At 45.9% G+C, this 12,338-nt stretch overlaps 1 protein-coding gene and 1 long non-coding RNA gene across 2 annotated transcripts in view; one reads left to right on the top strand and one right to left on the bottom strand.

The window, feature by feature from the left end:
- LOC144115398 (uncharacterized) overlaps positions 1-4,588 on the bottom strand; it is a 49,367-nt gene extending 44,779 nt beyond the window's left edge. Inside the window, exon 1 of the long non-coding RNA XR_013311389.1 lies at positions 4,448-4,588. This is a non-coding gene — a long non-coding RNA (uncharacterized LOC144115398). The remainder of the gene's footprint in view (positions 1-4,447) is intronic.
- A 759-nt stretch (positions 4,589-5,347) lies between these two features.
- The window catches only part of LOC144098915 (nose resistant to fluoxetine protein 6-like), a 39,797-nt gene continuing 32,806 nt past the window's right edge, over positions 5,348-12,338 (top strand). The window contains exons 1-3 of the mRNA XM_077631871.1: positions 5,348-5,818; positions 8,761-8,972; positions 11,565-11,676. Of these exons, the coding sequence (XP_077487997.1) occupies positions 5,539-5,818; positions 8,761-8,972; positions 11,565-11,676 (604 nt within the window). The 5' untranslated portion in view covers positions 5,348-5,538. The remainder of the gene's footprint in view (positions 5,819-8,760; positions 8,973-11,564; positions 11,677-12,338) is intronic.

Below are 12,338 nucleotides of genomic sequence, written 5' to 3'. Positions count from 1 at the left end.
TTTCAATTGTACGTAAATATGAGCATATTGCGAAAGTGTAATGCATTTTTCTGGCGTACGGGAGGCCTTTCTGTTACTTTTTTACTGCACAAGCCACAGGAAAACTCGACAAGCGCTTCTAGTTCGCACGGCTTCCAGCGCGGGCTGCGTGGCGCTGAACACTCAGAATTGCCGCGGGAATTTCGACTTTTCGGTAGATCAAATTCATTTTCTACGGCCGTCGCAAATAGTTCATGTGAGCGGAGGAAGCATTTTAGAGGTCAAATTTTGCAGCGAGGATGAAGATTCGGCCCTGGTAATCACCACGATTGCGCAATCTCACTTGAGACTCTCAAGTTTCCTATAAAATTAGAAGTTAAAAATATCCCTACTGAATTACGCGTTGTTCGCTACTGGCGGCCAACAGATGACGCTAATTTCTGAATATCTAGAAAAGTCGGGCACGGATCTAAAACAGTGGATCGTTATTCTATAATGCGAGGTAATTGGATACGTTCCATTATTATTTACTAAGGTTTGTTCTTATCTGGTTCCGTTTTTACATTTTAACTTATGCCTTACGTACCTTAATGAATGCGCTAAAGTGATGAATCCTGTGACTCCGGCCAAATGGTTTTAAATACTTTAATCAAGTTGCCAAAGTACGCCGTTGTGGAAGGATTTCGGTTATTTTTCGATAATGGCATATTTTAAAAGGCACCAGAAGCCTTCACTACTGCGTGCTTTATATCAAATGGGGGGTTCTGTAGGCTAAAGCCCACAATATACTTTCAAGCTTCTGTTTTATAAAGACCGCTGACTGATATATCACAGATGAATAACAAGAAAGGGGAGGAAGAAGAATGAAGATTTCCGCTATGAATCCGCTGAACTTTGTATATTGCAACCCATGGCAACGAATTTAAATTCAAATTGATTGAATTTAATTGAAGTTCTGCACGCGAAAATGCGTTTTCACGGGCATGCAATACCCGTATGCCTCTACAATACCTCTGTGCGCCGCCCTTCTTTTTGGTGTATTCACCTAGAAGAAAGCGCGTACTTGACAATTTTTCGCGCCGAAACATTATCTTGGCTGCAGTGTGTGCTGAACTGAACATGAGCCGCCGCGGTGTCTAAGTGATTATGGTACTCGGTTGCTGACCGGCAAGATGTGGGTTCTGTACGGGCGGCGGCGATCGAATTGCAATGGAGGCGATGCGAAATGCTAGAGGCCCGTGCACTGTACGATGTCAGTGCACGTTAAAGAACCCCGGTTGGTCGAAATTATCTGGAGCCCTCCACTATGGCGTCTCTCATAGCCTGAGTAGCTTTGGGAAAATAAAACCTCATTAACAACGAACTAAAGGCTAGGATCTGCATCTCAAAAAAGGGAAAGAATATCTGTGGATTTTTTTTTTCGCCAGTAAATAAGTACTTTGCGCACGCAGTCGACTATTGGTTATGATGATAGGAACATGCAGTCATAAAAAACTGAATGCTGTGAATCACCCAAAGAAGTGTACTGTGATTAGGAGCATCTGTCTTAAGTTTTTTCGTTGTTTTTTTTTTCTGCTAACACTTGATGACCACTTTCGCAGGCTAGGCTTTTGGAGTTTACTCGTCAGAAGACGATGGTGAATTACTTCCGTCCTGGCTGATTCTGGGACCCAGAACAATTCAAGGCTGCCATAGACAGAGGGAAAGCAGTAGGAGGTGATATTCCGTGTTCTCTTCTCTTTTGAATTTTGGACAGACGCGAACCACTCACTACCTGGGGCATTCTCTCGGACTGGACTCGTGGTCTTGGTGCTGCCTGTTTTTTGCGTTGTGAGTACCTGTATTAGGGATGCCGGTGCGACGACAATTACGACGCTGTTCGTTTTTGTGCTCGCGACCTTCTGAATGATCAACTGTGGCGTGGGACCTTATAGACGCGATGAAAACAGTTTTCCTCGAAAATGTCGGCTTTTTGGTCTTCGACCACATATCGGTGGAGGCGTCTGTGTGGCAGCAGCAAGCGACAGTAAATGCGGTGCTGACATTAGTGTTTGGGAACGTAGAAATAAATAATGATACTTTGCGACTCTGGCAGAGGCGACTGCAGAAGGCGAAAGCAGTTTTTCGTCCCACCTTCTTTCTATCTAGCCAGTTGCCGTTGCTGCGACGGGGCGGGTTGAATTCCACGGGCTGTCCTCACGAACTGTCGCTTGGTCCCTGTTTTTGACCAAGCAGTTGTCGGATATTAATATGATTTGGTCCGCAGAGCAGCCTGCACATCGGTCGAACCAATAACGCAATATATCAATGTTGCATTCAGTAGCAGTTAGGGCCATTGTGTATGAATATCACAAAATGCGTGCCTGCCTGGTGCTTCTTTTACTTTTGCGGCAGTGGTAGCCACGGCGCCGTTGTTTTACACAAACATGTCGCGGCGCGGTGGCGCCGAATTTGCGCCCCCCCCCCCCCCCCCCCCCCCAAGGGGTGGGAACGGCTGACTCATGGCGACGCTAGAGAGATCACTCAAAGCCACTCCGCCCTCTCCTAATATTGTCGCCATGAAGGTAGAGAGCACTTTCGAGTTGGTGAAACAGGCAGAAGCGGGTTGAATGTCCCGGCACCCTTCGGGATTAGGGCTTTATGCCGAGTTCTTACAACATTTATTCATGTTTTTTTTTCCTTTTAAAACCTGCATCTCCTCTTTGCGCGGCGCCTGAAGAATCTTTTTGTTTGTGTTGGTTTATTTCTTTCCCACGAGAACGCGGTGGCGGGAACGCCGCGCGCAGGGCAATTGGTCTGGAAATTTCGGTGCGTGTGGTCGTGAGGCTAGCCTGGGAAGTGGTCGGCAAGAGAGCTTTGGCGGTGGTCTGACGCGTAGAGCGCGTCAGACCACCATGTCTCCGGCCAACGGCTAATCAGGCGTGGCCCCTATCGTTGGTCAGCAGTCATATCTCAATTTTAGCACACGGGGTGGAGAAGTTTGTCTCTGCTCCCGCTCCGAAATTACGGAGAGTGCAGTGGTGGGCAGGTTGGCCCGATTAATTATAGTTTCAGCGCCAACCAACCATCAAGCCGCCCGCAATACCCTGACAGTGAGACAGCATTTCATTACCTATTGCTTACAAAAATACTAAATAGCGTTCATAATTAACCACGATATTTAAGTAATTTTTGTATGACTTATACTTCGTGTATTCAACAAACACGAAGTAATATTTAAAAAAAAAGTGGGCATCTCTATATTTAAAAAATAAACATCTGCTGATGTACCGCAACGTCCAGTGTATGTTAACACACGTTTAAATTTATTTTCATGCTGGAGAATTGTGCTGATTTAGACTTATACAGTGTTCTGGCTAAGAACAATTCATTTGACCTTATAAGGAATTTTCACTACAGGCGCGTGACATGCAACTGCGAAACCATGCGAACTATGTTATCCTTTTTCCGGCTTTGGCCCATCGCTGCTTTTAACAATGTTTACCTGCAGGCCAGTCATAGCTAATTCTCACATGCCGCAGCAGCAAAGACAAGCTGGACAAAAACCAAAAGACTGGAATTTTGTGGTTGCGTACGGCACACACCATCCTAACGCTACCCCACCGCCTTGGGGAGCCGGTTTTGGGCCGCCTTCTGGTCGTGAGGACTGCGGGGCGGAGGAACTATAGATGCCAGTTGAACACCCCCCTCAGGCCTTTGTTTCATTCGTTCGTCCCCGTGACACAGCGTCACAAATGAAGGAAAAATTGGCGCTGTTTTCTCTGTTACGTTGCCAGTAGGAGAGACCGAACTTGCATAGTCGTGTTTCGCGCTTGCGTCTGCCTTGAAGGAAAAATTCTTTTGAGCAGTTGTGAAGATTGCCGGACAGGTAAGATGGCGTTCAGTATTCGGCAGCAATAGGGCAACACTAATTGGCTGGCTTTCAGTTCCTTCAAAGACACTGATCAAAACTGCTTTTTGAACAGATGCGCATTCCCTGTAAATACAGGACTGCTGTGCACAACGGCACTATTTTCGCAGCGTTGTCATTTACGTGCAGCCTGTACATTCGGCGCCCTACTTAACCCGTGGAGCAGACACACAGCAGGCAATAAGAAGCGAAGTTAGGCAGCAGCTGGTGGTTCTGAAGGAACGGGCTTGTGTGTGTGGATCTGTTTTCGCTTTCACACAAGTGTTCCTTGTAGAAACAGGCAGCTGTTACAAGGGGTCCCTTTGTTTGCAGGAAAGCGGGATTCTTAACACTCTACACGAATTCGAGGCTGATTAGATGCCGTCCGTAGCATTCGATGTGACATTAACATTTAAGAACTGCAGTAATGATGGCTGACCAACTTAAAATTCCCCACACTGCAGCTCATTTATCGAAATGATTTGAGAAGGCTGACAATCGTTATGGTTGTTCATGGCGCTGCGGTAATAAATGTAGCCAAATATGCCAAGCAAGAGGTAATTTGCCAGAGTTGCTTACCTATGAATGTTCCCTGCGCGCTCCACTCGAGGCTTGTCCACGAACTTTATGAAGGTTGATTTCAACGTGCTCAACTTGTTTAGCGCCCATTCAAGAGTAGGCTGCCTGCGTAACACAATACGCCCCCGGAAGAAACCGGCGTCTTTATCGCTCTGCGCGACCAAGGAGAAAAACACCCGACGCCAAAGCGGGGTCGGAGGTTGGCGATCGGCATCAAGGTCACGAATTCTCTCCAGGTATCGCTTATACGCGAGGCAGCTTAAATAGCTGCCCCCCCCCCCCCCCCCCCCCCCCGCAGGACCAGAAGGCTAAGCAGGGAACGTGGGTACTGTGGAAGGAAAACAGATTGCAAGATGGTCGTCGGGAATGACGCCATACCCCTGAGAAGCTGACAACAAGCTCGCTCCGGGGTACACGCAAACAGGATGCGCAGACGAAACCGCCGAAAGCGAAAACCTAACAAAGAAAACGAGAAAAGCAGACTATGCTTTCTAACGTGTGTCCTTATGAGGGCAATGTTGCGCTGAGAAAAGAACAAAAAAAAACAAGCAGGAAACTTAGGTTCAGATGTTGCCACGACAGGAGTTTGCGTAGAGAGTTGCAGGGCGGCTATTTTCGGGCCTCTTACGTCACTGAGCGCGGCTAAGGCGATGCAGGACTTGCGCTATGCGGCAAAGCGTTCTCCCTCGTAACCTATAAAGCATGTCAGGTAGTGCCTGGGGTGAAAAACAAAATAAATATAGTGAAAACAGCATGTGAACCAAAAGAAGCAAATCATTAAACTGTAACTGCATATTACCTCAACGACGCGGTGCTTTTGCGTCTCCAGTCACGTGGCATGTCCCGTCCAGAACAAGGGCTGAACCTGGTTTTCCGATTCACTCGACTCGTTTGCTCCGGGCTAGAACGGACGTTGGGCCATTACTGGCGACGAATCTGCCTTCTGACCGCCGTTTTGTCGGCCTTAATATAAGAACACGTTAATTATTAACCCTCTTAATTAAGTATTCCTAGTTAGCGTCCCGTATAAACGTCTATATTTGCTGGAGCGACCAGCGGTAACCATATCTTTGAGAAACCCCCCTTCCAACATGAGCTTCTGGAAGTTGCGACCGGTGGTCGGCGGTGCGCTCCTACTGTACGCCGCTCTGTCCTGCAACGCCCTGAGTGCGTCTGCGGGCGAGCTTCATCGCAAAACGGGGGCCACGTCGAGCATGACGGACTCTCTGCGAGCAATGGTCGACGCCTTGCTGGATCCGTCCAGCCCGCTGGCCCGCAAGCTGCTGAGAGCCGACATGTCGCCCACGTGCAGCCTGGGCCTGCTGAGGCTTGTGCGTGGTATACGCGATCTCGAGCCGTGGGCGCTGAGAAGTGAGTTCAATGTCCTTGTTGCATCTATTGCGTTCTTAATATATGCAGCTGATGGACGACACACCGAGCGGTTGCGATTGTCATTTGTTCAGAAAATTGTGGCCGGTCATGAATGCATTTTATGCCCTTTTTATAAGTGTCAAGCGCCCATATTTGCACGCTTTCGTCACTAACGAAGGGGCGCATTGCGAGCGTCGTCTCGCAAGCGCCACTTCGTTGTGAAACCTCTGTTTTAGCGCAGGCGAGCGAACTATGACTGAATCGCAGTGTTTTGCTTACGTCGAGAGAAGCGTACTCTTGCCGCTTCCTGAGCGCTTAGCATGCTTCATTGGAGTCTTCTTGGGTTGTGTTGTGGCTTCTAAGGGAGTGAATTTCATATTCATGCAACTTCGCTGGCTTTAAATATTTTTTAATGCGACACTCGTCAAGACAGAATATGCGTTGAATGTCGCCCTTATACGCAGTATCACGAAACTAGTGAACAATTATTGCTCAGTACTATAAATAGATATACGTAACCAATTATTATTGCAAGGACTAGAAAATGCCTTGAAATGACACAAGGGACGAACAAACAGAAGCACGCACCATTCTCTTTAATTTCCGACTGATTTATTTTTGAAAAAACGCCATTCCGAACTTGATACATGTCGCTCACACAGCGCATACGCCAAGGCAGGAAAGAAAGAAAAAGCAGCAGAAGCAGTGTACAAGACGGATTACTGACTGGTAACACCTAGGGAGGCCAGCCTTTTTTGTTAGAGGCACATTAGCATGCTGCTGGCAAAAATTTTTCTTCATTGCGGCAATCGGTTAGGCTGCCAAAATTTCACGGGTTAGTGGGTCTTTGGATTTGGCCAAGACGGAGGATGTATAAAAAAAAACGGTTCGCAGCCTCACTCCTTGCAGTGCATAGCTAAATTATATTCTGCTGAATATTGCATGCTATTTCTCTGTTCAGGCAGACTCTCGTTTAGGCACCTGCCAGATTGGCTCACGGATTGTTTTCGACAAGAGAATGAGATTTTATAGATGATGTTCTCGCTGCAATTCACGAACCTGGCTTTTCGGTTTTTAGAACACAGCAGTTTAGTAGGGACGCTTGATGACGGACATTGTTTTCTTGAACATGGCACTTAGCTATTCACCGGCTGAATAAACCACATGAATATTTGCTTTCTCACTCACTTTTTTAAGACTGTGGGGCAGGCCATCAATGTACGGAATGATTGGTGTCGTTTCTTTCGTTTTCTGTAGCGACTGAGATATCTTCGGTTGTTGTTGAACTGTTTTCTTTAAATGCAATCTAAACTATGAGATAAGCGATTCGTCAAACCATGTGTCCATTGCAGAAAGGATGCCTGAAAAGAAATGTAAAAAAAAGAGGAAGTCTCGTCGCACAGAGAAAAAAGTTATGCCATACTTTTATGGCCAAATGCATAATCTCAAAAAGTGAGGAAGAAAGCAAACAGTAGAGTTTTTTTTTTCAGCCCATTAAAAACTGTGTTCAGTGCAAGAGAAAGCGATGCCCACCGACAAGCGGCCCAAAAAGCTGCAGTGTACCAAAAACTCGCTTTCTTGCAGAAAACCTTGCGTAGGTCTGTCGGGCAGGTGCCTATTCGATGGTCTTCGTCAATACAGTGACATTATGGAAATATTTAGTGGAATTAGTTTGGCAGCGCACTGCAAACCTTTTTGATAATTGCTGGATCGTGGACACGGGAAAGATAAACTACACCGCGAAACTTTCGAGGCCACACAGGTTGCTACACTGAAGAAAAATGGTGTCACAACCGGTCTATCCCCCTCTCACAAAATGAGCTGGCCTTCCCAGGTATTAACAATCGGTGATCCCTATCAGGTACCCTGGTTTTGCCTTTTTTCCTTTTTTTCCCCTCTATGACGCATGCGCTCGGTGCTCCACGTGTATCAAGTCCGACATGGTGTTTTTCCAGAGTAAATCAGTCACAATTTAGCGCCAGTCCTCCTTCCGGTCCTCCATACCGTGTGTCATTTGTGCTATACGTATGGCATGGAATACCGGCTCGCCCAAACAGCCACAATTGCCAAGAATAGACGCTCTCAGCAGTATTGTAAATGAGAGCCACATTCTGACTATGCAAGCAATATGACAGCTTCCATCCCATTTTTCTACTTACATGTCCTAGCGTTTCATCAAAGCTGGGCTTGAGTTTGACGATCAGTTCCGGTATTTAAAATTTGTGGCGGTTTTATGGTGTTCACAATAAGTGTCGCATTCATCGAGAAAATTACTCCCTTCGTTTTGCGCGCATTTTTTTTACAATGCTCATACATGCGCATTAGAAATATTACGCTGCGATGGCTACTAACGACGTAAGATTATTCAAGGAACCCAGAGCGCGGAGGTGCTGCTTTCTTGAGTACCAAAGCATGGACTATCACTTAAGGTCTTTCAGTTCGAAAACCGGCCTAGCTCGCAAATCAGGCAGGTCTAAAACAAACGTGCAAAACATGTTGTTGATAACTGCATTGCAGATAAAAGAAGAAAATAAAAATACACCTCCAATAATGTCAAGCACACCCTTACCATATCGTAAGCACCCTTCTTTGGAGTGCAACCCTACCCTCATGTCGTATTTTACGCACGCACACACGCTAAGGGGCGAGGCTATCTTCGAGGGGAAGACGGAGCTCACATCCCCCTGAATTGAAGCGAAGTCGAAGATTCCTGCACAGCCTATCTCTATGCGTATCGTGAACGAATACACTGATTCAACGACATGCAAAACTAAGAGAGCTTCTCAGCATGCTGGAGTAGTCACAATATATGAGCTGAGGGAAAATCTTGTACATCATACAACCCTGAGATGGAACGTGGTTTAATGGTTCCGTAGTTCCTCGCGGTATTACCTCCTGACCATCATCACGCTGACATTTCCACCATTTTTCGACGCGTGAAGTTGTGGACTCCAGCGGCAAGTACCCGACGGGCTTCCTTCACGGCACGTCGGTGGACCTCGGTGCGTACGACGAGTGCGTGGCCACCGTGGTGCGGGACGAGTACGATTACATCCAGACAAGGGGCCAGTACTGTGTGCTTCAGCTGCAGCTCATGGGCAACGACTCAGCAGTAGAGTACTTCGTGCCAGCCGCTACCATGGTGCACAAAAGGGTGAGACTGCTCATCAGTTTTTTTGAAGACATCTGCGCACCCGCGCCGCTCATGAGAACAACCGTCATTTCGGATGGCGGCTAACTTGAGCAGTCACCGAACCTGTCCTCGCAAGTAATGGAAGCTAAATACATGGAGCTCAAAGATCCTCTAGTAAAACTTCCCCGTTAAGTAGGGGCCAATTTCAACCTTGCTCAAAATAATTCTGGGACTGTCAAATTTCTGGAGAAAACTTAACAAAATTATGCCAAGGTAACAACATTTTGTGATCAGCGGCAGAGTAATTCGTTAGCCAACGTGTTATTCGCGTATTACTCACGTATTACTCGCGTCAAAAAGTTTTGTCAATCGGGCATATGGCTTATAAAGTGAAGACAACTTCTTGGAGCAGGCCAAAGTGCGCCGGGAGGCTTTTCTGAACTTTAGCCAAGTAATGCCAAGACATGAGGCGGCCAAGGTCACCCTCATGCACTCTCTGTGGTAATGCACCCAACCCATGGCAGCCCCCCCCCCTTCCCCATACCCAACTCATCCCCCTCCTCAAGGGAGGCCACTCTGCGAGCTGCTCAACCAGCTGGCCCAATATGGCTAGTGGTCTGAGCTCTCGGTGAGGCCCAGACCAATGGACTCCTGGACATGTAGGAGCCCACCCTTGAGGATATTTCGTTTTTTTTATTGTTTATTTCAAACTTGCTCCTTCTCCTCCTCCTCCTCCTCCAAAAACTTTTATTGGCACTAAAATTCAATACTTGTGCTTTTTGTTCCTCCATTATAGCGTCTATTTTTTTTTGTAAGAAACATGCAATCAGTTAAATTCAGGACATTTTTATCGCAGCGCTATTAAACTCGTGACGTTTGGCATGCCGTCGAGTACATTAGAGGATTCATGTGTAGTAAGTGTGCTTTAGCCTCAGAGATCTGAAATTAAAACTGCAGTTTACGTAATCGCATTTTACTTTTGACAATGGCTTCTGGCGGAAATGAAACTTAAATTTTCCGGCTTTTTTAGCTTCTAAATGCTCCACGTTGAGTGCTACTAGCCGTTTTGTGATTAGGACGCGATAACCTGTCGATACACTGCAGCTTTAACACGTCCACAGTGTGCCTTTAGAAACCAATACGAGAACAACACTTTCACACACTTTTAAGTTCGCCGGGAGCTAGCCCAACCGCAAAGCCAGAAGCATAACATCAATGAATGCCAATCGTGCATAGGAGGTGCACCTGTTCAGCGCAGCACACGCAGTGCATCATGGAAATAGCATCGCACAAAATAGTGTAGAATGACAAATTGGGAACATAAATTAGAACCAAAGCCCGTTTCAAGTAAGAAGCTTAGTGGGACAAAAACAGCCCAAGGGGAAAAGGGAGTACATGAAAGACACTGAGGGTGATGGAGCTCCGCGCCAGTTTGCTACCATACACATGCTAAAAGGAAGAAATACCGAAAAAGACACAACACAGTCTACATGTAAGCATTGCAAGAAAACAGCGTTTTCAGAGTTTTGCATGTTGCTTGCCGACAGAAAGTGCAAGGCGCAATATCGTGCTCATGTATCTTTTCTGGATGGATAGGCACTGCTTTTTGTGGTGACTGCTTCTCGCATGCCATACTTGCTAAAAGGACGAGACCGTACTCCAGATAGAGTGCCAATTTTATTCCTCCTTCTCTCTGTCCATCCACAAGCATCTTTGAATATTTATTAATTAATATTTGTTTAGCAAGCTTTTGGTAATTCTTTGAATGGCTTGGTAGGTACTGCACAGACGGTGAATAGGTTCGCAAGCATTCCAGACGGGAAAGTGCTTACGTGATTTGCCAACAGTAACAGCCACCGATGTGGACCAGTCATAAAGCACAGTTTTGTGAAGACAATTTTTTAACTTGGCTCACAGTATTTAAAACGCCTCCTCTTTGGCTACAAGAGACACTTATATTTGTGTAAAGTTTTGACATATATTTTATGAACCACAGGAACCACACCGCCAATGGGGAATGGAAAAGCGCTCAAATGGTCCAATGAGGCAAATTCTTCCCAGCATATACGAGCTTTCGATGTTATTGCTTTTGTTTGTCGAACTGCACCAAGGAACACGTAGAAATATACGAGTTTTACTATAATGCTATTTCATGTTTTTCATCACTTTGCACATTTTACTTTACCGTTGTAGGAAGATGCGAAAGCATAAACAAATATTATTTGCGGATTCGGAGCGATCTCATCTTTTAGCTTACCATTATTCTTTCAGCTTTTCTTTCTTTCATTACAGTGAGCTACATTAGCAACTGTTCTGTGGAGCACTCGCCAGTTAAAGCAAGCCACAACAGCAAAACATAAAAGTTAAAAATTGGTAATATATTTAATATTTTTTTACGGCGCTTCCGCATACTTAAATGTCCTCGTTGATTCTTGTTTTAGTAATTTTCCAAACCTTTAAGAGCTTCACCAATAAGCCGCAGGAACACCTTTCCAAGTTAATATTAAAGAAATTTATTCAATGTTTCCCCTTCCTTTATTGGCTCTTCTCTAATCAGTTGCAAATTCTTGCACACTTTTGAACAGTGAAGAAATCCGGTCGTTTAACCCGCAGGCGTCCAACTTCATAAGCTACTGGACAGACCCTCTGGCACCAGGGGCGCGAATCGGGATCTGCATTGTGGACCGGTGCAGCGAGGAAGATATTGAAGCCCTCGCCAGAACAGGCAAGTTCAAGTCGGGCCAACTGTGCCCCGGATTAGCATTTGGGATAGTGCGCCTTCATGGAGAAGCGCGCAGCTGTCGGTTAGTATTTTAAATATTCGAATAGATCGAATAGATTCTTGCGCGGCATGACCGAACCGGAAGCACAGAAGCAAGCACAGAACAAAGTATCGCTATGATTATTTTCGCAGTCTTCCGTCGATGCTACTAGAGAAATACTGGGGATAAGAATGAATGAAATTAGCCCATATAAAAGTGTAATAATGTAGCCTGCCTAACGCTGGTAACAAAATTAGTGACCTGCTTGCGGCGAACTGACCAGACAGCCACAGAGCGGAGTCCCTGGCGCGAAATAGAGTGGATGTAAGTAGCGTCCTCTATGCGAAATGCATGCTGCCTGCTTTAGGATGCTGCCTTAATATACGTGCGCGTGAAATCAAGTCACGGAATATAAAAAATTAAAAAAAAAGCTGCTATCAGCTAGAGAGATGGGCAAGAACATCTTTTAACACAAAATGTTACTCAACTTATAGAGAAATGTGTTGAAATATGACGTGTAAACATGCTTCGCGACCTCAAATGTTCAGATTTGCCTGGCGTCGATGGCCAAGCAGCATATTCACACTTGAAACCTTCTTTTTGAAATTAAAATAAAATTATTCTG

This window comes from Amblyomma americanum, chromosome 1 (assembly GCF_052857255.1).
Source record: "Amblyomma americanum isolate KBUSLIRL-KWMA chromosome 1, ASM5285725v1, whole genome shotgun sequence".
Taxonomy (NCBI): Eukaryota; Metazoa; Arthropoda; class Arachnida; order Ixodida; family Ixodidae; genus Amblyomma; species Amblyomma americanum.
Note: the sequence above shows the minus strand (reverse complement) of the source record. Positions and strands in the feature narration are given on the sequence as shown.